At 41.9% G+C, this 27,642-nt stretch overlaps 1 protein-coding gene across 5 annotated transcripts in view; it reads right to left on the bottom strand.

Moving 5' to 3' along the window:
• The window catches only part of Mark3 (microtubule affinity regulating kinase 3), a 68,999-nt gene that overhangs the window by 24,977 nt on the left and 16,380 nt on the right, over window positions 1–27,642 (bottom strand). For all 5 annotated transcript variants that reach the window (XM_048362968.1, XM_048362967.1, XM_048362964.1 and 2 more), the window contains 6 exons: window positions 26,049–26,240; window positions 23,734–23,787; window positions 18,336–18,384; window positions 15,299–15,364; window positions 8,274–8,344; window positions 3,428–3,484 (listed from right to left, as the gene is read on the bottom strand). In XM_048362968.1, the coding sequence (XP_048218925.1) occupies window positions 3,428–3,484; window positions 8,274–8,344; window positions 15,299–15,364; window positions 18,336–18,363 (222 nt within the window). In that variant the 5' untranslated portion in view covers window positions 18,364–18,384; window positions 23,734–23,787; window positions 26,049–26,240. The remainder of the gene's footprint in view (window positions 1–3,427; window positions 3,485–8,273; window positions 8,345–15,298; window positions 15,365–18,335; window positions 18,385–23,733; window positions 23,788–26,048; window positions 26,241–27,642) is intronic.

Here is a 27,642-nt window from a genome sequence, read left to right as displayed (position 1 = left end):
GATTCAAAGCCAGCCTGGGCAGGAAAGTCCAAGACTCTTATCTCCAATTACCCACCAAAAAACCAGAAGTGGTACTATGGCTCAGGGAAAGCACCCAGGCCCAGAGTCCAAGCCCCACAATCATCAAAAAACAAAACAAAACAAAAAACAGAACACAAATTAGAACTCCTAGTTTTAGAACACCAATACTCTAATATAGATATAAAATATAGATTAAAAATAACAAATTTAAATACCCCACAGTCAAGAAAAAACTTTTAACAACTTTTTCTACTCAAAAAAAGAATAAGTTTTGTTTTTTTTTAAAGACATTTTGGGGGGGTGGGGGTGGGAGAGTGGTATCAGCATGGGACTTGAATTCAGGCCTGTGCATTTGTCCCTGAGCTTTTACACTTAAGGCTAGTAGTGTTCTACCACTTTGAGCCATAGCGCCACTTCTGGTTTTCTGGTGGTTAAGAGTCCCATGGACTTTCCTGGCTTTGAATCATGATCTTCAGATCTTAGCCTCCTGAGTAGCTAGGATCACAGGTGTGAGCCACCAGCACTCAGCTCCCTCCTTTCCTCCCTCCCTCCCTCCCTTCCTCAGTCCTAGTGCTTGAACTCAGGGTCTGGGCACTGTCCCTGAGTTGCTTTTGCTCAAGGCTAGGTCTCTACCACTTGAGCCACAGCGCTACTTCTGGCTCTTTCTGCTTATGTGGTACTGAGGAATGGAACCCAGGGCTGCATGTATGCTAGGCAAGTACTCTACCCCTGAGCAACATTCCCAGCCCCTAGCTTCATATTTTCTTTAGGCATATTCAAAACTGTTAAAATAGCTGTAAAAAGGCATTGATGGGGTGGGGAGAATCCTCAACATCATTCAAAAGATATAAATCACAGACAGTCACTTTCATTAATCACAGCCAATCAGGATGCTACTGCAAAGCAGATACTAGACGGTTATCTGGATGTACAATGATGAGTAAGTCAGGGCCTTGTACACAAGAGTTCTCAGTATAGAGATAAGTATTGGTCCTGAGACCTCAGTACTGTGACAGAGGAGGCACAATCTATGGGCTCAGCACTGTGAGGCACTCGGGCATGGTAGCTTCACAGAAGTAAAACTGAAGATCAAGAGGGTATAATTGTGGATGCAAAGAATATGTTTTCAAGGAGAATAAAGAGTCTGAGCTGGCTACTGGTGGCTAACCGTGGTAATCCTAGCTACTCAGGAGACTGAGATCTGAGGATCATGTTGAAGCCAGTCCAAGCATATAAATCTGTGAGACTCATCTCCAATTAACTGGCAAAAAGCCCTAAGTGGAGGTATAGCTCAAGAGGCAAAGCACTAGCCTTGGAAGAAAAAGCTAAGCAAAAGCGTGGTGCCCTGAGTTCAACCTCTCCTGTTAGTGACTTGTATGTAGCAAAGACACAATTCAAGTGGGGGGGGGGGGGCACCTACAGTGTGTGGGAGACAGATGCAGGAAGGGCTGAGAGGCCAGGCCCAAACAGTAGATGGACCTCTGACGGAGCTCTGCTCAAAGTTTGGATTTTCATCCTAAAGGCAGGAGGAAGCTATTAAAATCGACAAACCTCCATTGTGTTTTGTTTTGTTTCGTTTTAGCCAGTCCTGGGCCTTGGACTCAGGGCCTGAGCACTGTCCCTGGCTTCCTTTTGCTCAAGGCTAGCACTCTGCCACTTGAGCCACAGAGCCACTTCTGGCCATTTTCTGTATATGTGGTGCTGGGGAATCGAACCCAGGGCTTCATGTATACGAGGCGAGCACTCTTGCCACTAGGCCATATCCCCAGCCCTCCATTGTGTTTTAAAAAGATCACACCAATGGAAAATATAACAAGGAAGGAAAAGGCAGAATCAGCAGCAGAGAAGACAAGGCAAGACCAAGATGTGTTGGTCGGACCTAAGAGAGTGGAGTTGGGTGAAAGACACATTTGGGAGAAAGGAGTGGTGCTGGAAGCTTGCTCAGTTGGTTGTGCACCAGCCAATGAGCAATACCGTCAAGTACCCAATATGAGTCCTGGTCTTGGACCAAAAGACAGAGGGATGGACACAAAAGAAGCCAGACACTGGCAGCTCACACCTGTACTCATAGCTACTCAGAAGGCTGAGGTTTAAGGATCATGGCTCAAAGCCAACCTGGGCAGAAAAGCCTATGAGACTCTTATCTTCAATTAACTACCAGAAAACCAGAAGTAGAGCTGTGGCTCAAAGTGGCAGCTCACCAGCCTTGAGTAAAAAAAGCTTAGGGACAGCGACCAGGCCCTGAGTTCCAGCCGTACAAACAACAAAAACAAAAAGAATGAAAAATGTGCACTCCAGTTTAGGATGGTGTTCTGGCTTTGACCTGTCTGCACCCAAGGTGCAAATGCCCTCTTGCCAAGGGATTCTGGGTCCTGGGAGAGCTGTGGTTGCACAGGTGAACTGGAGGCCCCCGGGGGCAGCTACTAGTAATAGTGAATGCAATTAGGATGTGTGCTGAGAGGAATACACAGGTGGACAGAAATCCCATGAAGGGAGCAAAGAGTAAGGACCAAATTAATGGTAAAGAAAATGTTTAAAGGATGTTCTGCAAAGGTAGAGAAAGTTTCTTTTTCTGTCTGGAAGGACTAGGTAGAAAGCTTTTCTGTAAGAGATGAGACAGACATAAGCAATTAGAAATGTTACTGAAAGCAAGGAGGGAGAATGACCAAAAAAACTGAAGAGGAGAGGTAGTCAGAGCACAGTCCTGAAAAGAGCCAGGATCCAAGAGCCAGGAGCCAGATGCAGGGCAGGGGCAGTGGTGCCCATGTCCCTGTAACAGAATGAGGGCAGCAAGGACTGCCTGCAGGCAATCAGGCTGAGGGCCTACAGATACAGGGCTCTAGGAGCTTCTGCAACATCCTTCTCCACGGAGGGAGGGCACAGGTATGGGTCTGCAGGAAACCTCCATAGGTGCTGATATTGGCAGAACATGCTGACTTAGGAAAAGGAACAGGTGCCCCTAACTCATTAATTTGTTTATGTAAAGCCTACCCTCAAGCAATCAGCTACCAGCACCTGTACTGTAAAGTAAAATACTTTTAATAAATTTCATTTACTTTCAATGCTCTTTAATATATGAAACAATGGAAAAGACTCAATTATCACAGGACGTATCTTTTTCTTATTTAATAATATAACATTGCTGGCCACTGATGGCTCATGCCTGTAATCCTAGCTAGCCTAGACAGGAAAGTCCATGAGACTCTTATCTCCAAAACCATCAAAAAAGCAGAAATGGAACTGGCTCAAGTGGTACAGCACTAGCCTTGAGGATAAAAGCTCAGGGACAGCACCCAAGGCCAGAGTTCAAGCTCTAGGACCAGCACAAATAAATAAACAAGTTAATTAGTAACAATTATAGTAAACCTCATCAATGAAATAACCACCCAAGGAACTGATCACTTACCTTGAGATCTCTGTGAACAATTCTTTTTTGGTGGCAATATTGTACTGCAGACACAATCTGGAAAAGAAGGCATGGGTTAATCACTACTGGTAATTCTCAAGATGAAAGACTTGCTCAAAAATCTGAGTTCAAATTGTAGTGCCACTCAAAAAAAAAGTACTTCCAATCTCATTCTGTAGTGTACTGGGAGGTTTTGAGGCTGAGATCTGAGGAACGTAGTTTGAAGCCAGCCCAAGCAGACAAATCCGTGAGAATTTTTTTTTCCCCCCCTGTTGGTCATGAGGCTTAGACTCGGAATCTGGGAACTGGGCTTGAGCTTTTTTGCTCAAGGCGTGTGCTCTCTGAGTCACAGCTCCAATTCCAGTTGTCTGGTGGTTAATGTAAGTCTCACAGACTTTCTTATCTGGCCTGGCTTTAAACCATGATCCTCAGATGTCAGCCTCCTAAATAGCAAGGCATGAGCCACCAGCGGCCCAGCTCATGAGAGTCTTCTCTGGAGTTAAATAGCAAAAAGCCAAAATGGAAGATGAAGCTCAGGTGGTAGAGAGCCAGCCTCAATTGAAAAACCCAAGTGAGAGTGTGAGGCCCTGAGTACAAGCCCTGATTTTAGCACAAAAAAAAGAAAAGGAAGGAGGGAGGGAAGGCAGATAGCCTGGGCTACAGTGACAGCCTCTCTTAAAAAACAATACAGGCTGGAAATGCAGATTAGTGGCAGCATCTTTAGGTTCGATTCCTCAGTACCACATAAACAGAAAAAGCTGAAAGTGGCGCTGTTGCTCAAGTGGTAGAGTGCTGTCCTTGAGCAACAGCAGCCCAGGAACAGTGCTCAGGCCCTGAGTCCAAGGCCCAGGACTGGCCAAAAAAAAAAAAAAAAAAAAAGCCAAGTGCCAGTGACTCATGCCTGAAAATCCTTGCTACTCACAAGGATTGCGGTTCGAAGCCAGCCTGGGCAGAAAAGTCACAGTTAGACTCTTTTATCTCCAATTAACCACTCAAAAACCAGAAGGAGAGCTATGGCTCAAGTGGCAGAATGCTAACCTTGAGCACAGAGAGGCTTAGGAACAGGGCCCAGGCCTTGAGTTCAAGCCCTACAATTGACACACACACACACACACACACACACACACACACACACTCACTAAGAGAGGTGAAGCTTTCTTCCTTTTTGTGTGCGCTAGTACTGGAGTTTGAACTCAGGTCCTATTGTGCTATCCCTTAGCTTTTTTGTTTGTTTTGCCAGTCCTAGGGCTTGAACTCAGGACCGGAGCACTGTCCCTGGATTCTTTTTGCTCAAGGCTAGCACTCTACCACTTGAGCCACAGAGCCACTTATGGCTTTTTCTATATATGTGGTGCTGAGGAATCGAACCCAGGGCTTCATGTACTCGAGGTAAGCACTCTACCACTAAGCCATATTCCCAGCCCCTATCCCTTAGCTTTTTCACTCAAGTCTGGCATTCTACACTTGAGCCACTCCTCCACTTCTGGCTTTTTACCAGTAATTGGAGATAAGAGTCTCATGAACTCTCCTCCCTACACTAGCTTTGAACCTCCATCCTCAGATCTCAGCCTCTTGAGTAGTTAGGACTGCAGGCATGTACCAATGATGCCCACATATTTCTTTCCTTTGTTGTTATTTAGCATTACTTTTATTATCATTAAGTAGTTGTACAAAGGGTTTTAATTCAACGTGTCAATTTATGAAATGTTACTTTTCCCATCATTCTTCTCTCCAGCATGTTACTTTGACTACTGTGGCTTGAAATTGAAAATGGGGTAAGTAAAATAGCTTTGTTTTCCCCAAACAAAAATTTATGGAGAACAAATATTTTGCCTTGCTACTTCCTTTTTTTTCCCCTCATTCAGTACAGATATTACTTTATCCTTCTGATTTATTTTTCTGATATTGAGATCTAGCTTGCAAGTTGTTTTCTTTTTTTGTGGGTCTATACTAGGGTTTGAACTCAAGGCCAGGGTACAGTCCCTGAGCTTTTCTGCTCAAGGCTAGCACTCTATCACTTGGGCCACATCTCCACTTCCAGCTTCTTTTGGTGGCTAATTGGAGCTTTTTCTGCCTGGGCTGGCTTGACTGCAATCCTCAGACCTCAGCCTTGAGAGTAGCTAGATTACAAGTGCAAGATATTTTCAAATTCTGCTTTTGAATCACATTTGACAATATCTTGCCCTTTCTCATATTTTTCTTTTTTTTAGTTCCAAACAACTCAAAAGTAAGTGAAAAATACTAAACATAACTCCACTGCTGTTTTTTTAAAATCTCTTCTTAAACTGGGAGTGTGGCTTCTAAGGAAGCTGAGGGTCTGGACGTTTTCCATGTTAACATAAGGAGCCAAGCTAATTCCCTTTTGGTCATCCAGGAAAAAACAAAGACACCATCACCAGTGACCAACAAAGAAGGTGGAGTAGGAATCTGCATTCTTCGAAAAGGAGCTCAACCAAACAATTTAAATGACATATGCATTAAGTAAGGATGGAAATGGTGTAAAAAGGGAAAAACATTTGCTGAAGATGGAACAAAGGGGGCCTAGTGGCAAGAGTGCTTGCCTCGTATACATGAGGCCCTGGGTTCGATTCCCCAGCACCACATATACAGAAAATGGCCAGAAGTGGCGCAGTGGCTCAAGCGGCAGAGTGCTAGCCTTGAGCAAAAAGAAGCCAGGGACAGTGCTCAGACCCTGAGTCCAAGGCCCAGGACTGGCCAAAAAAAGAAAAGATGGAACAAAGGGCCAATTTATGGCATAAAACATCACATTCAGTGGTATTTGTGTGTATAAATACTTTCCTCCTCTTTGTCATAAACAGGTAAACTAAAAAAAAAAAAAACTTAGTCAAAACAGTGATAATTTATAATTGCCTGGAAAGTAAGACCCTTAGAAACAGAAAAGTAGAATCAGTATTACGCTTTCTTCTTCTAGGCCTGAAGGAACTATCTGAGGCAAGTGACAAGGAATGACTTAATTCTATGTAGAGCAAACCTAGCCACTAGCTATAAGGTGCACATACACATAAGCCACTTTGTGTCCAACTAATAGATTTCTCAAATGAATACCGCTCCTCTTAATTTCTGCAAGAAATTTAAGAGTCTAAGTAATTTCCTTGACATAGCCCAATAAATGCTTAAGTCTCTCTGAGCTAATGCGAGTGGGTAGGAGAGGGACTAGGTACGGCTTGCTCTCCTGGCTGTTACACACCCTTTTCTCATGGTCAACAGTCACATTCACAATAAATGGCCCCAAGTCAGATTCACCTGGATGAGAAGAAATTTAAGATGTAAGAGGCAAAAAAAAAAAAAAAAAAAAAAGTTTTTAGATGACCAAGTTATAACTAATACAGTCACTGAGCCATTTGCCCGTGGCTCACACCTGTAAACCTTAGCTACTGAGGATGTTGAGATCTGAGGATCACAGTTTGAAGCCAGCCTATGCAAGAAAGTCTGTGAGACTCTTAGCTTCAATTAACTACCTAAGAAGTGGAGCTGTGGCTCAAATGGTATAGCCAGTGCTGACATGCTGGCGCGCACACACATACACCCATAACTTGTGCACAAACACACACAGAGAATGTGTTATGGAGGGGTCAAATAAATGTTTTCTAAAAACAATTTGAGTTTCCAGAATTCATTAGGTCTAATTTCTTCTCTTTAAGGCTAAAAACTCTAGTTGGAAGTCAGAGAAATTAACTTCCAGTTTAGATATTTAATAATATTTGCCATTCCTATTTCTTTTTGTCAAATTCCTGGAATTTGAACATAGGGCCTGGGTACTGTACCTGAGCTTTTGTATTCAAGGCTAGTACTCTACCACTTGAACGACAACACTACTTCTGGCTTATTAGTGGTTAATTGGAGATAGAAGTCTCTCAAACTTTGCTGCCTGGACTGGCTTCAAACCATGATCCTCAGATATCCGCCTCCTGAATAGCTAGGATTGTAGGCATGAGCCACCAGTGCCAATTTAATGATTTTTAAATTCTTGAGTTTTGGAGTCAAGAGACTTCAACCTACAACAAGCATACTACTTAACAGACACAAAGTTTGCGCAAGTTACTTAAACTCCTAGTGCTTCTGTTTTCTATCTTTATCAACTCATAAGGCTGTGGCAAGATTTAAATAAATATAGGACTGGGTATAGTATAGCTTAAGAAGAGGAGTCCCAGCCTAACAAACCACAAGGTAATAGGTTCATTTTAAAAGAATGGCTTATTAAAATGAGTCTCTAAATAGGAAGTAAAGGAAGGCAAGAAGAAAAGTTACTGATAAATTATATTTGCTCCGGGCTTGTGCTAGACAAACTATGAGTAAATATTGGGATTACATTATCTTGCTAAATGCTGAAGTAAGTTTTAATGTCTTCGAAAGACTAGATTCTTCAAGTTTAAATGCCAAAAGTTAGTAGTGAGAGAGATCTATCATTTACAAATAGGGAAGACAGTTACTGTTTAGTGCCTCAGGCAGGAAATCTATGCAACACACTTTAGTTGAACTGGATGGCCAATCCATGCTCCATCCAAGTAGCCTTATGAAAACTCTTAAAGCAAGCTCTTATTTACTTTAGATTTAGAAAGGTATCTTTATTAAATTAGCAAACTGCGAGGGCTGGGAATATGGCCTAGTGGCAAGAGTGTTTGCCTCCTATACATGAAGCCCTGGGTTCGATTCGCTGGCACCATATATATAGAAAACGGCCAGAAGTGGCGCTGTGGCTCAAGTGGCAGAGTGCTAGCCTTGAGCAAAAAGAAGCCAGGGACAGTGCTCAGGCCCTGAGTCCAAGGCCCAGAACTGGCAAAAAAAATTAAATAAATAAGCAAACTGAAGATATATTAAATCATACCTGTCTAAATTTAGCTCTTGCTTCTTTTTCCTTCATTCTTCCATGTGCAACCAAATAGTCAAATACTTCACCTATAATTGAGAGAAATAAAAGTAAGCAGGAGTTCTAAGTATTAGTTTTCCTATAAATTAAGGTTTCCTTCTATCAATGCTTTAATTTTTAATATAGGTATAAAGTTAGGAATATGTGGAATATGAACTAAATTAAATATAAAGTTTAACTAAAAGTATTTAAATTCACCAATAACAATTTATTTATTTATTTATTTATTTTTGCCAGTCCTGGGCCTTGGACTCAGGGCCTGAGCACTGGCCCTGGCTTCTTTTGGCTCAAGGCTAGCACTCTGCCACTTGAGCCACAGCGCCACTTCTGGCCATTTCCTGTATATGTGGTGCTGGGGAACTGAACCCAGGGCCTCTTGTATATGAGGCAAGCAATCTTGCCACTAGGCCATATCCCCAGCCCCTTTATTTTTATTTTTGCCAGTTCTGGGGACTTGAACTCAGGGCCTGGACACTGTCCCTGAACTTCTTTTGACAAAGGCAAGCACTCTACCACTTGTGCCACAGCACCATTTCTGGTTTTTTTTTCTGTTTATGTGGTACGGAGGAATTGAACCCAGGGCTTCATGCATGCGAGGCAAGCACTCTATCACTAAGCCACATTTCCAGCCCACCAACAAAATCTTAAACTAGAAAAAAAAAAAAAACCTTAAATTCCTGAGCTGGACTTGGTGGTAGTACCTCTATAATTTCAGCACTCAGGAAGACCTTGAATTTGCAGACAGATTGAACTACCATAGTGAATTCAAGGCGGCCTGAGCCTTGAGACCTTTTCTTTTCTTTTTTTTTTTTTGCCAGTCCTGGGCCTTGGACTCAGGGCCTGAGCACTGTCCCTGGCTTCTTCCCGCTCAAGGCTAGCACTCTGCCACTTGAGCCACAGCGCCACTTCTGGCCGTTTTCTGTATATGTGGTGCTGGGGAATCGAACCTAGGGCCTCGTGTATCCGAGGCAGGCACTCTTGCCGCTAGGCTATATCCCCAGCCCCCTTGAGACCTTTTCTAACCACAGCAATTAGAACAAGTAATCGGGCTGGGAATATGGCCTAGTGGCAAGAGTGCTTGCCTCATATACATGAAGCCCTGGGTTCGATTCCTCAGCACCACATATATAGAAAACGGCAAGAAGTGGCGCCGTGGCTCAAGTGGTAGAGTGCTAGCCTTGAGCAAAAAGAAGCCAGGGACAGTGCTCAGGCCCTGAGTTCAAGGCCCAGGACTGGCCAAAATAAACAAATAAAAACAACAACAAAAACCCCAAAAATATATCAGGGCTGGAGGTAGAAGTGTAGCTTGAGTGGTAGAGTGCCACCCTACTAAGCATAAGGCTCTGAATTCAAATCCTGGGAAAGGAAAAAAATTCTCATGTTTATACAACTTTCATTTTAAGGGGTATGTGTTTTTAATCATTTGAGTAAAAATTGGGTAATAAAAATGGATTAAATTGTGTTTAAAAAAAAGATGCCCTTCTTATAAGATTACAATCACAAAACATTTCTTGAGTACATTCATTATTCAGCTATTTGCCACATGTTGAGTGCCTACTAATGACAGGTAAGATTCTTAGCTGTGGAAAATGTAGTAATGAACAAGCACAATCTCTTTCCTGTAGTTTCTCTTCTAGCAGGGGAGGTAAACAACCTAACAATCAAGTAGTATGTTAAATGTCAGTGGGTCTATGCAGACAGAAAGAGGGAAGAAAAAGGAAGAATGCATGCATACCTATGCTGACCACAGGAGGGGACAAGGTAAGTGAGCTAGCCTTGAGAGCACAGAGAGGCTCACAGAGACAGAGCCCAGGCCCTGAGTTCAAGCCTCAGGACTGGCAAAAAAAAAAAAGAAGCAGATATGTTAATTTATACTATATAATGCTCCCCTCCCTCTTTTGGGCCAGTCCTGGGGCTTGAACTCTGGGCCTGGGCCTGGGCGCACTGTCCTTGAACCTCTCTGTGCTCAAGGCTCATGCTCTAACACTTGACTTGAGACACAGTGCACCTTCCAGCCTTTTCTGTTTATGTGGTATTAAGGAATAGAATCCAGGGCTTCATGCATGCTAGGCAAGCACTCTACTACTAAGCCACATTCCCACCTCAAAATCCTTTTGTGGGGGTGGGTTGTGGGGCTTGAACTCAGGGCCTGGGTGGTGTCCCGGAGCTTTTCAGCTCAAGGCTAGTGCTCCACCACTTTGAGCTACAGTGCTACTTCCAGTTTTACTGGGGTTAATTAGGAGATAAGAGTCTCACCAACATTCCTGTGTGGGCTGTTTTTGAACCATGATCCTCAGATCTCGGCCTCCTGAGTAGCTAGGATTACAGGCATGAGCCACTGGTGCCTGGCCTATACAATGCCTTTTAATTATGATGAAGTATAAGCAAAAGCTGGGTCTCCCTCCATCCCTTCCCAACTCTCAACAGGGTCTTCCACTGTAGTCCAGGCTGGTATCAAACTGTTCTTCCATCTCCCAAGCGCTGGATTACAGACAGGTGAGTGTCATGAAATCTAGTTTCGTGTAGCATTTTCTAAATAAATGACCTATGTATCTTCAGAGAAGCAAGTGATACCAATACTAACTAGAAAACAACTAGAGATATGTGAATATTTACTGAAAGAAGTTTAACTTAGGGCTGGGAATATGGCCTAGTAGCAAGAGTGCTTGCCTCACATACATGAAGCCCTGAGTTCGATTCCCCAGCACCACATGTATAGAAAACGGCCAGAAGTGGCGCTGTGGCTCAAGTGGCAGAGTGCTAGCCTTGAGCAAAAAGAAGCCAGAGACAGTGCTCAGGCCCTGAGTCCAAGCCCAGGACTGGCAAAAAAAAAAAGGAAGTTTAACTTAAAATACTAGTGGATGCTGAAGACCAATTTCTGCTGCAAAGAGCACAAATAAAGTTCAAGTCTCTTAACATAACTTAAAACTATTTCTAAAAATTTACATGCAAGTAAGCCTCTTAAGAGATTTCTGGAACCATAAAGCAACTCACAATCACCAAACTTTGAAACCAGAAATTTAACCCAGATTTCTTTTTCCTTATTAAAAACGTATTAACATTCAGATTAAGCAACTGAAAAAAACTGAACCAAAACCCTCTAAAGGCTATTTACCAGGAGAAAGAAGAATGGCACCCTTCCCAAGGGCAGGGTTGGATGGGGGTGACACTGGATGTGTAGTTCAGGAAGCCAATGGTTCTTATGTAGGTCCTGCAAACAACTAGTTATGGAACCCCTTGTACATGACAACCTTTCTAAGCCTTAACCTTAATTTCACCTGTAAAACATAGACAGCTGCCCTGGATGATTTCTAAGTAATTCTAAAATGCTATGACTCTACTACATCAAAAGTTATCAAGCTGGGGGAAAAAAAGAACTGTCTATTTTATTTATTTCCTTGGGGTCAGAGCCCCCATCCCAGAGCTTTTTTGCCCAAGGCGCCACAGTTCTCCGGTGGCTAACTGGAGGTTAAGAGTCTCATGGACTTTCCTGCCTGGGCTGGCTTTAAGCCTCAATCCTCAGATCTCACCCTCCCCAGTAGCTAGGTTATAGATGTGAGCTACCAGTGCCCAGCAAGAACAGTCAGTTTAATGAAGCTTTTTGTTATCTGTATGACAGACCGTGCTTCCCTGAGCTGATTATAACACACAGTCCAGCTTGGGTGTCAGTGGATCGTACTTCCAATCCTAGCTACCTGAGAGGATGAGAACAGGAGTATCGTGGTTTGAGGACAGCCTGAGTAGAGTAACTCATAAGACCCCTTTCTCAAACTATAGCTGGGCAAAGTGGTTTGTGCCTGTCATCCCAAGCTTTATGGGAAGTTGGGAATGGGCGGATTACACAGTTGTAGTCCAGCTTGGGTAGAAAGGTCCTTGCTTGAGACTGTCTCAACAAAGAGAGGCTGGACAATGGTACATGTCTGTGATTCTGTGATAACTATGGGAAGCCAACAAGGGCAGGAAGGGAGACTATTCTAAAAATAACCCATGAAAATCAGCTAGAAACATGGCTCAGTGGTGGAGCACTTGAATAGTAAACAGCAAGGCCCAGAGTTCAAATCCCAGTACCATCAAAACCATACAAACCATCTGAGACAGTAAACACCACCCCCATTCCTTAAGGTATAATGTTAAGGGCTGTGTTAGAACACCCACAGTTAAGACCAGCTAGCTGGACATTATTTTTTACTCTGACATGGAAGTCTGAACAGAGGTCCTTGGTTTGTTACTCAAGAAGCACAGTACTATGCCACATTCTCAACCCTCAGCCAGCCAAATTTTCAAATCACATGGCTAGTGAGGGCTGCCTTAATTTACCCATGTTCTTCTTTTTTGGTCAGTCATAGAGCTTGAACTTAGCACCTGGGCTCTGTTACTGAGCTTTTTGCTCAAGGCTAGTGTTTACCACTTGAAGCCACAGCCCACTTCTGGTTCTCTGGTGGTTAACTGGAAACAAGAGTCTCACAGACTTTCCTGCCCATGCTGACTTGGAACCTTGTTCCTCAGATCTCAGCATCCTGAGTAGTTAGCATGGCAGGTCTGAGCCACCAGCATCCAGCTTACGCATCATCTTTCTGTTAAACTTGGGATTCTTCTCACCCATTTCTGTCTTGCCTTATATAAAAGTAATCCTTATGGTGTGGGCCTCTAAGACAGAGAGGAACAGAAAGCAATAGTAGACTGATAAACCAGAAAGGTTCCATACTGTCCAAAGGCCATGCTTCAGATCTGGCAGTGAGAGACTGCAGTAAGCCTTATTAGCCTCTGCTTCCCCTAGGGCAAAAGTTCCTCACCGGCCAAGCACACTACAGAGGCACTGTGAAAAACAGGATGCTTGAAAACAAGCACCTCAACCATAGCAGAGGTAACATACACAAGGAAGTTACGAAGGAACACTACACTGCGTTGCTTCACATAGGATGAGTATTGGAATTTCATGCAGATTTTTTTTTTGTGTGTGTGCCAGTCTTGGGCCTTGGACTCAGGGCCTGAGCACTGTCCCTGGCTTCTTTTTGCTCCAGGCTAGCACTCTGCCACTTGAGCCACAGCGCCACTTCTGGCCATTTTTTGTATATATGGTGCTGGGGAATTGAACCCAGGGCCTCATGTATACAAGGCAAGCACTCTTGCCACTAGGCCATATCCCCAGCCCTCATGCAGATTTTTGGTTCTGCATTAACCTTAAGTTCTATTGCTCCTTAAGTTTGAAAATCCCAACTAAATTCTCAAAACTATGCATTTAAAATATAAAATGCAGAGCTGAAGGCTGAGGGCTGGGAATATGGCCTAGTGGCAAGAGTATGCATGAAGCCCTGGGTTCGATTCCTCAGCATCACATAAACAGAAAATGCCAGAAGTGGCGCTGTGGCTCAAGTGGTAGAGTGCTAGCCTTAAGCAAAAGGAAGCCAGGGACAGTGCTCAGGCCCTGAGTTCAAGCCCCAGGACTGGCAAAAATAAATAAATACAGGGCTGGGAATATGGCCTAGTGGCCAAGTGCTTGCCTCGTATACATGAAGCCCTGGGTTCGATTCCTCAGCACCACATATATAGAAAACGGCGAGAAGTGGCGCTGTGGCTCAAGTAGCAGAGTGCTAGCTAGCCTTGAGCAAAAAGAAGCCAGGGACAGTGTGCTCAGGCCCTGAGTTCAAGCACCAGAACTGGCTAAATAAATAAATAATACACAGCCAATTATGAATCAGGAGTATAAAAGGTTTCAGAGGTTTGCCTATTATATATAAACTCATTCTTCTCCAAAACAGGCATACTCTCTCTACTAATAGTTAACTCACCACAATGAGGTATGATTCAACTTTCTTCCTTCAAGTTTTATAACCTAGATATAAAAGTAATCCTAGCTACTCAGTAGGCTAAGATCTGAGGACCAAGGTTCAAATCCAGCCTGGGCAGGAAAGTCTGTGAGACTTTTATCTCCAATGAACCACCTGAAAACTAGAAGTGGCACTGTGGCTCAAGTGGCAGAGCACTAACTAGCCTTGAGCTGAAGAACTCAGGGACAGCATCTAGGCCCAGAGTTCATGCCCCACGACTAACCCAAAAAGAAAACAAAAATCATAATAATAAGACAAAACTACAATATTATAGGAAGCTTCTCCAGAAGTTTATATTTTGCAAATGCCTTATTCTTAATCTATTGAGTGTCTGCTATGTGTGTAGCACGGTGCTAGAGGAAGAGAACATGAAAAGGTGATCAAGCAAGCTGCTGACCTCCACAGTGAGAATCAATACAGATAACTACCAGACCTTAATTTTCATTTTAAGAAAAATACAGTAATTATGTTCTGTAGCCATCATTTTTGTCCATGACAAATAATGTCCAGTGACATTAAAATCTAGTAAGAAAAGCTTCTAACATACAGCACACATTTACTCCCAACACAATAAGCCTAATACTTGGAATAAACAAAATGTAACAAAAATGAAGGAAATAACAGCACATGCCACAAAAACAGGTTACTTCAAAGACATTATGCTAAGTGAAAATGCCAGGCAAAAAAGACAAATACTGTATGATTCCTAGTCTATTCAGTACCTAAGTAATTAAATTGAGAGACAAAATGGTGGCTTCCAGGAGCTGAGGAAGATGCAAATGAGCAGTTAGGATTTAATGTGCACACAGCTTCAGTTTAACACAATTTCTAGAGATGGATGGTGGGGAGAGTTGTACGTGTGAACAAACTTAAAGGCACTGAACTACACACTTGGAAACAGTTCAAATGGTAACATTTATGTGATATCTATTTTACACCAAAGCCAAAATCCACATATTTGAAAATTTATTAGTTAATGATGTTAACAGTATAACACTGCAACCCACAGAAATGCTAAATAAACACCAGCTTTTTTTACTTCACTAGTGCATTAAGATTCTGGATTTACATGAAACTGTTAACAGTTATCCATACGGATAGTTTGTCTATGCAATCTTCTGAAAGGGAAGAAGGGGAAAAAAGATACATGCTTACCTCCACTTGCATATTCCATGATTAAGTAGAGTGTTTTTTCAGTTTCAATGACTTCAAACAATTTCACTGGGAGAGAGGAAAAGAAAAAAAAATGTCTGCAGGTTTAACTATGCACATATCAACCCATGTACATATATACTAAGAAAAGCAACTTTTCTCTATTAACAGTTTTTGAATACTAGCCCAATAAAAAACACTTCTAGAGAATTTTTAAAAAATCGTATAGTAGGGCTGGGAATATGGCCTAGTGGCAAGAGTGCTTGCCTCATATACATGAAGCCCTGGGTTTGATTCCCCAGCACCACATATACAGAAAAAGTCAGAAGTGGTGCTGTGGCTCAAGTGGTAGAGTGCTGGCCTTGAGCAAAAAAAAAGAAGCCAGGGACAATGCTCTGGCCCTGAGTCCAAGGCCCAGGGCTGGCAAAAAAAAAAAAAAAAAATCATATAGTACAACAGAAAACATTTTGTAAAAGTGAGGGATGTCACAAAACTCAGTGTTATTTCTGGATGCCAGAATGTTCTCAGCAGTGTGGCCCCGTCTATGTGTTCTTACTTCCTCTATTCTTCTCACTGTCCTTGATGTACCGTGGCTGGCCAGCAGCCCTCAGCAGCTCACCCCTGGCTCTTACTTCCCTTAGCCAGCAGTGATGGCCCAGACCCACTTCACTCCTGCAACTAAGCGTGAACCCTATTACTCGTTGCCATGGTTTTAAAGAAGTGATCCCACCTGAGACCTTTGTTGCTTGGGGAACTTATTACAACTCTCCAAGAACAAGGCTCCTTTCATACTATTCTAGGGCCAGAAATGGAAAAAATTAAAGGGAAATAAATATATGACAACTAAGTAAATTGAAAAGAACTTTTCTGGGAGGCTGGTACATGGGGAGGTTGAACTCAGGACCTCATGGTAGATAGCACTTATTCTACCACTTGAGCCAGGCTCCAGACCCAGCAAGTAAACTTCACTCGCACTCAGCTGAAAAACACTTAAAAATTTTTTTTTGAGAAGGTCAGTGAAATTTTGCTACATGGGTTGCTAGCATAAATATAAATTAGCACTTATATGCCATACTACTTAAGAAATATATCTTTATGATTGAAATGAAAGTAAATCTGAAGCTACCTACTTACCATTTTTCAAATCTACTTAATTTTATGAATACTTCATTTAAAATTAAATTTACCCCAGAAAGGAAGGGGATAATGACAGCTCTTCATATTTCAGACGTCTTTCTGATGCTTTAGTAAAGTATCAAGCGAAATAAAGAACTTGATAGAACAACTAACAAATATTTGATGAACCAATGAATAAAATTTTCACATTATTCCTCCCGGATTATCAGGAAAGCCCACTTACATTATGTGTGTTGGTAAATAAGCAACATAAAAACAAAATTAAAACATACCAATGCAATCATCATAATGGAAAACAAATTTCTGAAAAATTCATTCTGAGCAAGGTGCAGGTAGCTCATGCCTGTAATCCTACCAACTAAGGAGGCTGAGATCTAAGAATTAAGGCTCAAAGCCAGCCCAGGAAGATAAGTCTGTAAGACTCATATCTCCAATTAACCACAGAAAGCTGGAAGTGGAGGAATCTATGGCTCAAGTGGTAGAGAGCTAGCCTTTTCAGAAACAAGGCTCAGAACCTTAGTTCAAAAAAATTCATTCTATAAGCAAAATAAACCAGTAAACATAGAACTCTAAATCAAGGTATAATTTAAGTAGAGTTTAACTTTAGTTCTGGAGTTGAATATGTAACTCAGTGGTAAAGAACTTACCTCGCCAGGCCCAAGGCCCTGGGTTTGATCCCAGCACTGCTAAAATAAACCAACTATGGCCTATCCTGTAGCTCAATGGAAAAGTGCTTGCCTAGCAAGCTCAAAGCCTTATGGTGTTGGTCTGAAACCAACACTACATTTAAAAAAAAAAAAAAAGAATCATGGACTGGGATTGTGGCTTAGTAGTAGAGTGCTGGCCCAGCACACATGAGGTCCTGGGTTCAATCCCTCAGTACCACATGAAGCAAAAAAAAAGGTCATAAGATAAATCATAAAAAAATGTTCTGAGCATTAGAGAGGGAGAAAGAAAGAGAAAGTGTGCGTTTATGTGTGTGTGAAAAACTAAACTCTAGATCTGACTGACAAATCTCAAACAGGCTAAAATGCAAAGAAAGGAGGTTTTCTACCATTATTATATTTTAATAATTTTTTCCAAACATGTATTTCTTTGATTCTGAAATGATTTTGTTTTCTATCATTTTAATTAATATGCTCTAGATAAAAGAATGATAGCTTGGTAGCATTTTCTTAATAATATATAAAGCAATACAGCCTTTTCAATGATGATAGCTGATCTGACAAAGGAATAAACCCATTGTTGAATTACATAATCAAACTAAGCAGCTTTGTAAAACCTTTTAACTTTCTGAGGTTGCATGTTATTTACTACTCTTGTACCTGAGGGTAGCCTAAACATTGCATATTAATCCTCACTCATTCCTGAAAATACAGTATTTTCAGATTGTACAGATATTAGTGTATAAAAACACAGTTACAGGGCTGGGAATATGGCCTAGTGGTAAAATGCCTGCCTCATATACATGAAGCCCTGGGTTCGATTCCTCAGCACCACATAGATAGAAAAAGCCGGAAGTGGCGCTGTGGCTCAAGTGGTAGAGTGCTAGCCTTGAGCAAAAAGAAGCCAGGGACAGTGTGCTCAGGCCCTGAGTTCAAGCCCCAGAACTGGCAAAAAAAAAAAAAAAATGCAGTTACATTTAGGAGTCATATTATAATATATGTGGAATCAAATGTTTACTTTTGGTGTACACAGTAGGGTCAGTATTATGTAAGTGATATTCCATCTCCCTCCGTGTGTGTGTGTGTGTGTGTGTGTGTGTGTGTGTGTGTGTTAGTTATTAAAAGTGTACCTGAAGTAGGACTGAGGAGTCTGCTCAGGAATACGTATTTAGTTTTATGATATACTTTCAAACAATGCACTTAAGACTCCAATGTACTCAAAAGAAAACAGAAAATACCTATGTTTGGATGATTTAAAATCTTCATTATTCTTACTTCTCTGAAGAGCTAAAACAAAACAAAAACAAAACAGATAATCTCAACATGGTACTAAACATTATAGGCCACTGTTAAAAAATACAAATTAGCTCTGATAAATGGTTCACTAATGTTTATTATCACATATCTGCAAATAGTGTGAAAGCAGTGGGTTCATAACCAATTACCAAATAGCATTCTTAAGTGATTTCACTTATGGAAAACAACACTAATCCTAAAGGAGACAGTACCATACTCTCAAATTTTTTTTGGGGGGGGGGGGCGGGGGGAGTGTCCATCCTGGGACTTGAACTCAAGGCCTAGGCACTGTCCCTAAGCTTTTGTGCTCAAGGCTAGTACTTTTCCACTTTGAGCCACAGTGTCAATTCCAGTTTTCTGGTAGTTAATTAGAGATAAGAATTTCATGGACTTTCCTGTCTGGATTGGGTTTGAACCATGATCCTCAGATCTCAGCCTCCTGAGTAACTATGAGCCATTGGCAACCAGTTTTCAATTTTGTTATTTTAAAGTAAGATCAGATATAGGGAGGAATAGATCTTGATTAACCTTAGTCTAATTCAGTATCTTTTACCCAGATGTTCTAATTCTTTGAACCAAAACTTGTTCAGTCCCAATGAACTTCATCATGAGCATATGAGATTGACAATTCCAAACATATCTATAACAAGATTTTGAACAAAGCCAATTAGGAAATCCTCCCTGGAGAAGACAGGTTAATTTAGCATGAAGGTGTGTATAGATTGCTAAATTAAAGACCTTTATGAACTATGCTTCAGGCTGGGAATATGGCCTAGTGGCAAGAGTGCCTGCCTCGTATACATGAGGCCCTGGGTTCAATTCCCCAGCACCACATATACAGAAAACAGCCAGAAGTGGCGCTGTGGCTCAAGTGGCAAAGTGCTAGCCTTGAGCAAAAAAAAAAAGAAGCCAGGGACAGTGCTCAGGCCCTGAGTCCAAGCCCCAGGACTGGCCAAAAAAAAAAAAAAAAAAAGAACTATGCTTCACAGTGCATGTTTTTGTGGAGTGTACCTTTTCACATTCATATTAGATCTGGGCTGTTATCACCTATTTTGGGCAATTTAGTATTAGCAAATTCAAAGCAATTGAAGGCTGGATAAAATGCTTCTCTTACCCTGCCCAATGGATCAATATGAAGAAGCTGGTCCAGTCTCTTTAAAGATGAGAAGTCAAATGCAGAAAAAAGGGACATCCTGTCCTGACTGAGTATAGCCTGTCAACCCACTAACTGAACAGTTATACTTGTGAACTCGGTTCGATTGAAACCTTACAAAAAAAAAAAAATCCACCAAGATAAAGTTGCTAAACCAGGCCGAGTTCAAGTCCCAAGACCAGCATGCCCATACATGTTTGTCTAAAATAAAAACATACATAGTGTGATTTCATTTTGTATTGATAAAGTATGTATCCACAGGGGGGGAAAGTTGCTCAACCACTCCACAGAGCTATAAAAGTGGTGAAGTGCAGTGGCAGACATATGCTAGGACTTCAGAGGGGAAGGGCATTTCATTATGGCCTGAGTTAACAGGACCAAGAAACCAGGAAGGTCATCTTATTTAAGCTTTTCCAAAGTTGTGCTAACTTTCTGTGGGAAACAGAGCAAGAACCCAGTTTCCCAGCACCCAGGATATTATGAGGACATACAAGAATGCAACAATCAGGCTGGGAATGTGGCTTAGTGGTAGAGTGCTTGCCCAGCACGCATGAAGCCCTGGGTTCAATTCCTTAGTATCACAAACAGAAAAGGCTAGAAGTTGTATTGTGGCTCAATGCTAACCTTGAGCAAAAGCAGCTCAAGGGACAGTGCCCAGGCTGTGAGTTCAAGCTCCAGGACTGGCAAAAAATAAACAAAATAAAATAAAATTCATCAATCAAGCCTTGGAAGAGGAACAGAACAGCAGCAGCTGGCTCTATGAAAAGAAGTTGGTGAGAAGTCATGTAATTCCAATCACACTTCACTTGTCTAATCTAGAGTTGAATCAGCAGCTAAAAGTAGATGGCTATGCACAGGTTTTGACACATAACCTCAACTCAGAACTAAAGAGACATAATCTGATGAATACCCTTTCCTACCTAAAATATTGGCTCAGACAGGCACTAGTGATTCCTGTCTGTAATCCTAGTTACTCAGGAGGCTGAAATCTGAGGTTCCTGGGTCAAAGCCAGCTGGTGTAAGAAAGCTTGTGAGACTCTTAGCTTCAACTAATGACCCAAAGGCTGGAAATGCAGCTGTGGTTCAAGTGGCAGGTACCAACCTTGAGTGAAAAAGTTAAGCAAAAAGTACAAAGGCCTGAGTTCAAGGCCTAGTACTAGCAGATACACAAAAGAATTCAGCTCATTTTAGAGGCAGGAGTACTTTTGTCCCCAACACAAATACCTCCTGTTGCTACTCAAGTCATTCCAACATTCATTTTGTGTTGCAGAGAAGAGAGCCACCTATATTCCTGACAACTGTTCAGGCTTCACACTGTGCAGTTAATACAGAAATCCTTTTTCGAATTCACTACAATTAAAGATGTCATTTGGGTCTCTCAAGTGCTTCCACAACAGCTAAATTAGAAAGCATCCAAGATGGGTATTCTATCAAACCAGTTTACACTACTGCACTAAGAACAAAGCCTTGACCTGCCAGCCTGCACCAGTTTCTGCTTATCCTTCCAAAGGCATCCAGGCTCCCCTACTCCAGCATCGTCAGTCTCCTACACCTTCCCTTACTAGGACAAGATGAGTGCTTTTGAGTCTCCTCATCCTTCAAGCCTCAGAAAGAGTCTCAGAAACTGAGTGACTTTGCCTTATAAATTATTCTGTTCACTTCTTCCATGAAATGCCCTTTATGTAATGTTGACACATTTTTATGTACCTGCTTATTATCACCTTGCCATCCACAGGGCCTAAAACCAAAGCTGGCATACAACAGGTCCATAACAGATTTGATAAAGTACTAACTCCCAGGGAGTATGGTCTGAGCTAACCTCTTAGCATTCAATGACCACACTGCTTAGAACCTGGTGGCAGAAGGCTTGTTACAGAGCTGTCATAGTTCTGCTAGTCCAAAGGCAGATCAAATTAAAGATTCTAGGGGCTGGGGATATGGCCTAGTGGCAAGAGTGCTTGCCTCCTACACATGAAACTCTCGGTTCGATTCCCCAGCACCACATATATGGAAAACGGCCAGAAGGGGCGCTGTGGCTCAGGGGGCAGAGTGCTAGCTTTGAGCGGGAAGAAGCCAGGCCAGTGCTCAGGCCCTGAGTCCAAAGCCCAGGACTGGCCAAAAAAAATTAAAATTAAAATTAAAGATTCTATGGCTGGGTGCCAATGGCTGACACCTGTAATTCTAGCTACTCAAGAGGCTGAAGAGGATAATGCTTCAAAGCCAGGTCTGATAGCAAAGTCTGAGAGACTCCAATTAACCACTAAAAATCCTAAAATAGAACTGTGGTTTAAATAGTAGAGCCTAGCCTTGTGCACAAAAGCTCAGGTTCAGTGCCCAGGCCTTGAGTTTAAGCCCCAGGACCAGCAAACACACAAAAAGATCTTATGGGCTATTTTGTTTGATGATTGTGATGATGGTGGTGGTGGTGGTGGTGGTGGTGGTGGTGGTGGTGGTGGTGGTGGTGGTGGTTGGTGGAGTTGGTGGTGGTGGTGGTGGTGGTGGTGGTGGTAATGTCTCCTAGCTACTCAGAAGGCTGAGACTGAGGTTCTAACTCAGACTAATTAGAGACTCTAATCTCCAGCTAACCAGCAAAAAAGTGGAAGTAGAGCTGTGGTCAAGTGGTAAGAGTACTAAGCCTTGAGTACAAAAGCTCAGGGAAAGCACTCATAGCCTCTCAAGTCCCAGGACAGGAAGAAAAGAAATATAAAATGAGAAACTTGTCCAAAACTTCTGAGTTGCTGGACTCTTAAGGTTCATGTTCGTCCCAGAACCCATGTTACCAAATGGAAATTTAAAATAACAGAAATTGTAAGCTGCTGATACAGAAGTGAAGTGATAAAGACACATTTCAAGCAACAAATTTAAACCAGTGACAAGAATTATCAAGGAGCTAACTAGGTGCTGCCTATAATCCTAGATACTGAGGAGGCCAAGGATCTGAGCATTGAATTCTGAAGCCAGGGGGAAGCAGGGAAGTCCATGAGACTTTTACAATTAACCACCAGAAAACCTGAAGTGGCATTGTGGCTCAAAGTGGTAGGGCACTAGCCTTGAACATAGAAAACTCAGGGACAGCACCCAGGCCCTAACTTTAAGCCTCACAACTGACCAAAGTTAAATAAGTAACGTATTAAATGACTGCCTAGAAAACAGTTGTTTTTGTTAGTTAACTGTTAAAATGAACAGAATGACCAGTTCCAAGAACAAGTCTGTGTACTAGGAAGATAGGGAAGCTTATTTGGACACTTCACCACTTGAAGCATGCCTCGAGATCTAATATTTACAATATGCACTAGGTGCTGGTGACTCACGCCTATAATCCTAGCTACTCAGGAGGATGACATCTGAGGATCATGGTTCCAAGCCAGCCCAGGCAGAAAAGTCCCTCTGAGACTCTTAACTCCAATAACCACCCAAAAACCAAAGTAGACCTATGATTCAAAGTGATAAAGCATTAGCCTTGAGCAAAAGAGCTCAGGAACAGGACCCAAGTTCAAACCTCAAAACTGACATAAATAAAATAAATACTTTATTTTAAAAACAGAAACTTTGCCAGGCACTGACGGCTTACTCCTATAATCCTAGCTACTTAGCAGGATGGGATCTAAGGATCATGGTTCAAAGCCAGCCTGGGAATGAAAACCTATAGGATTCTTACCTCCAATTAACTACCAAAAAAGCCAGAAGTTCAAGTGGTAGAATGCTGGCCATGAGTAAAAAGAGCTCAAGGACAAGCACCCAACCCCTGAGTTCAGTCCCATTATCAGAGGGGGGTGGGGGTGGGGGAAAACAACACCTTCAGTTTGTGCTACTAAGAACATCTAAACTTATTATTACCTTCAAGTGAAGATAATACAATTGTCTTATTTATTGTTATGATAAAGGTGATATACAGAGAATCTAATCATTTTATAAAATAATCATTTTTCTAAAATACTCACTTTATTAAGTTTCATTCTTTTTTGTTTTCGAAGGCATGCCCTGAATTTGAGATTGTCTAATATCTACCTCCCAATGACTAGGATTACAGTCATGTGCCAGTACATTCAGTATGCTGATTTTACTTAAATAGGAAGCTTACTATACTAAGCATAATGAATAATAGCTAAGATATTTAAGGAACCAACTAAATAGCAATTAATACAGAGAATTATTTCCTATCTTACTAAATTTTAGACCAATCTTACCTTTTGAAGACTTGTTGGATTCAACTGAGTTTTATCTATTATTTTTATTGCAACCTAGAAAAAGCAAGTCAATATCAAATTAATATTCATGGCTTTTCAGAATTTGATTATAGACTAACTGGTAACAGACATGTAATATGATAATACTAAAAAGCTAACAAACGGGCTGGAAATATAGCTTAATGGCAAGAGTGCTTGCCTCCTACACATGAAGCTCTCGGTTTGATTCCCCAGCACCACATATATGGAAAACGGCCAGAAGGGGAGCTGTGGCTCAGGTGGCAGAGTGCTAGCCTTGAGTGGGAAGAAGCCAGGGACAGTGCTCAGGCCCTAAGTCCAAGGCCCAGGACTGGCCAAAATTAAAAAAAAAAAAAAAAAAAAAAGCTAACAAACAAGCACACCTTCTAAATCCCCTCCAAAACACTTGTATGAAAACACTTCTAAAGCCACACAAAATGAGGAAGAATTCTCTCCCTGATAAGTACTGAGAATCAAATGAACACCTCCTATACTGTGAGGTCTGACACTGATTTCACCTTATTATCCTGGGGCAGGATCTCAGAGGTATATATACCCCCAAAATACCTTTCAAAGTGAAATTTTAAATAATTCTACGAATAGGTTGGCTATTATTCAATCTAAAAATTTTTATAGAAAACATTTGATTTTAAAATATAGGCTATGAGCTGGGTGCTGGTGGCTTATGCCTGTAACCCTAACTACTCAGGAGGCTGAAATCTGACGATTGAGGTTCAAAGCCAGCATAGGCAGGAAAGTCTGTGAGACTCTAATCTCCAGTTAGTCACTCTGGAAATGGCACTATGGCTCAAAATGTAGAGCACTAGCCTTGAGCAAAAGAGCTCAGGGAAAGACATGCTAGGTGCTAAGTTCAAGCCACATGATGGAAAGGAAAAGGAAAGAGGGGAGGGGAGGGGGACAGATGTGCGTGTGTGTGTATGTGTACAGAGGTAGAGAGAGGGAAAGGAGGAGGGCGAGGGGGAGGGAGTAAACAAGCAAGCTCATTCTTGCCAAATGCCAGTGGCTCATACCTGTCATCCTAGCTACTCAGGAAGCTGTGATCAGAGGATCCGTTTGAAGACCAGACAGGAAAGCCTCTTATCTCCAGAGCTGGAATATAGTCTAGTGGCAAGAGTGCTTGCCTCGCATACATGAAGCCCTGGGTTCAATTCCCCAGCACCACATATATAGAAAAAGGCCAGACGTGGCGCTGTGGCTCAAGTGGCAGAGTGCTAGCCTTGAGCAAAAAGAAGCCAGGGATAGTGCTCAGGCCCTGAGTCCAAGCCCCAGGACTGGCAAAAAAAAAAAAAAAAAAAAAAAAAAAGTCTTATTTCCACTAAAACTACCAAAAAATCTGAATGTGGAAGAATGCTAACCATGAGCAAAAGAAGCTCAGGGACAGTCCAGGCCCTGAGTCCAAGCCCCAGGACCAGCGAAGGGAAAAAAAGAAAAAAGAGGGTTGGGACTATGGCTCAGTGCAAGAGTGCTCGCCTTGTGTACATGAAGCCCTAGGTTCAATTCCTCAGCACCACATATATAGAAAAAGCTGGAAGTGGGCGCTGTGGCTCAAGTGGTAGAGTGCTAGCCTTGAGCAAAAAGAAGCCAGGAAGTCTCAAGCCCAGGAGGGGGGAAGGGTGGGAGATCACTAATTATTAACATATATCATGTTCCTTTTTTGAAAAAGTTTATAAATAATCCAAAATAGTATGAAACACTACAACAAAAACCCTTGGTACAATTAATATTCAGCAAAAAAAAAGTGACAGAAAAATAAAACAGGTTTGGATGAGAAGACAGACAACAGTGAGGGGTTGGATAATATGCTAATAGTTTTACATATAAAACCAGAACAAGCCAGGAACTGGTGGCTCACACCTGTAATCCTAGCTACCCAGGAGGCTGAGATCTGAGGAGCGCAGTTCTAAGCTAGTTGGGATAGGAAAGTCCATGGGACTCTTATTTCCAAATAACCACCTAAAAACAAGAAGTAATAGCTCAAAAAGTGGTAGAGTGATAACCTTGAGCAAGAAAGCTCAGGGACAGGGTCTAGACCCTGAGTTCAAGCCCCTTGACAGACAGAAAAAGAAAGAACAAGGATACCTAAGAAAATTGTTTTAAGGGAGTGTGATGAGGGAGGCTGATCAGGACACATTGTATATATGTATATAAATGTCACAATGAAACCCCATTGTACAACTAAGGTATGCTAATCTTTTTTGAAAAGAAAATTGATTTTTAAAACCCCCAATACATGTATCTTCTTCTCCCACCACAACAAAAATAAGCACAGGTATTACCTCTCTGCCTGTAAGGATGTGTCTTGCCAATTTCACTTTTGCAAAATTCCCTTTGCCGATTGTTTTCAACAGTCTGTAGTTTCCAATGTGAGGTTGTTCATCTGCACAGGAAGCTATTGAGTTTCTACACCTTGCTCCAGAGCGCCCAGTGCGGGAGGTAACTTCTTGCCTCCCATCTCCATGTGAGGTGTGCTACAATGTAATGTACACAAAGACAAGGAAATGAGAGAACATGAAGTCCTGCCAAGTTTTAAGAGGTTCTAATAGAAGAAACAAAATATTAAGGCTTTAATCTTAATCCTACAGTATATCTAGCCGTTCAAAGGAACTTTAACCACATGATATAAATTTATGAGGAAAACAAGAAAAAAATCAAGTGTTAAGAGTCCAACTGGAGGGCTGGGAATATGGCCTAGTGGTAAGAGTGCTTGCCTCGTATACATGAAGCCCTGGGTTCGATTCCCCAGCACCACATATATAGAAAATGGCCAGAAGTGGCGCTGTGGCTCAAGTGGCAGAGTGCTAGCCTTGAGCAAAAAGAAACCAGGAACAGTGCTCAGGCCCTGAGTCTAAGCCCAGGACTGGCAAAAACAAAACAAAACAAAACAAAACAAAAAGAGTCCAACTGGATATTCAGAGAGAATTTAGAGCCACAGTCCCCAATTCAGGATTTTTTTGTTTTATATATTGGTGCTAAAACCAAACATTCAGTAGAAACTATATTTTTAAGTTTTGAATTACTACTTTTAGTCTACGACTCTCTCGGAGCACACCCTCTCAGCCATTTGATGAGAGTAAAAAAAAAAAATCAAGATTCTACAGTATACTGTGTTCTCATTTTAGGTAGAGTTATTATAATAAATTGCCCATGATAATTAACACGTTCTCATGAAGTAGGCTTGTGTTAGGTGATTTTAGCAGACCAAAGGCTAGTGTCAATATTCAGACCACACGTAAGGAAAGCTAGACTAAGCTATGACATTTGGTCATTTATAAAAATGGGTATTAAGTATGATATTTTCAACTTGAGACCAGTTTACCAGGATACAGACCAGTGGTAAGTTAAGGAACATCTAACATCTGTATTTAGAATCTGTGGCTTTTTTTTTTTTTTTTTGCCAGCTCTGAGGCTTGGGACTCAGGGCCTGAGCACTGTCTCTGGCATCTTTTTGCTCAAGGCTAGCATTCTACCACTTGAGCCACAGTACCACTTCTGACCTTTTCTGTTTATGTGATACTGAGGAATCAAACCCAGGGCTTCATGCATGCTAGGCAAGCACTCTACTGCTAAGCCACTTTCAAAACAGAAATAGGTCTGTCTTCTGGTCAGAGTGTAACTTTCCTACATGCTGCCGACTGCATCTGCACACCTAATGCTCACCACAACCTGTGAAGCTTAAGACCCTAATGTCCTAGCTCATGAGATGTTTCAGGGGTTGAGTGAGAAATTCAGAGACTTTACTAATTTTCTTTTTTGGGCCAGTCCTGGGGCTTGAACTTGACCTGGGCACTGTCTCTGAGCTTCTTTTTGCTCAAGGCTAGCACTCTACCACTTGAGCCACAGTGCCACATCCAGTTTTCTGGTGATTAATTA

Source organism: Perognathus longimembris, chromosome 14, assembly GCF_023159225.1.
Source record: "Perognathus longimembris pacificus isolate PPM17 chromosome 14, ASM2315922v1, whole genome shotgun sequence".
In the NCBI taxonomy this organism is placed as follows: Eukaryota; Metazoa; Chordata; class Mammalia; order Rodentia; family Heteromyidae; genus Perognathus; species Perognathus longimembris.
Note: the sequence above shows the minus strand (reverse complement) of the source record. Positions and strands in the feature narration are given on the sequence as shown.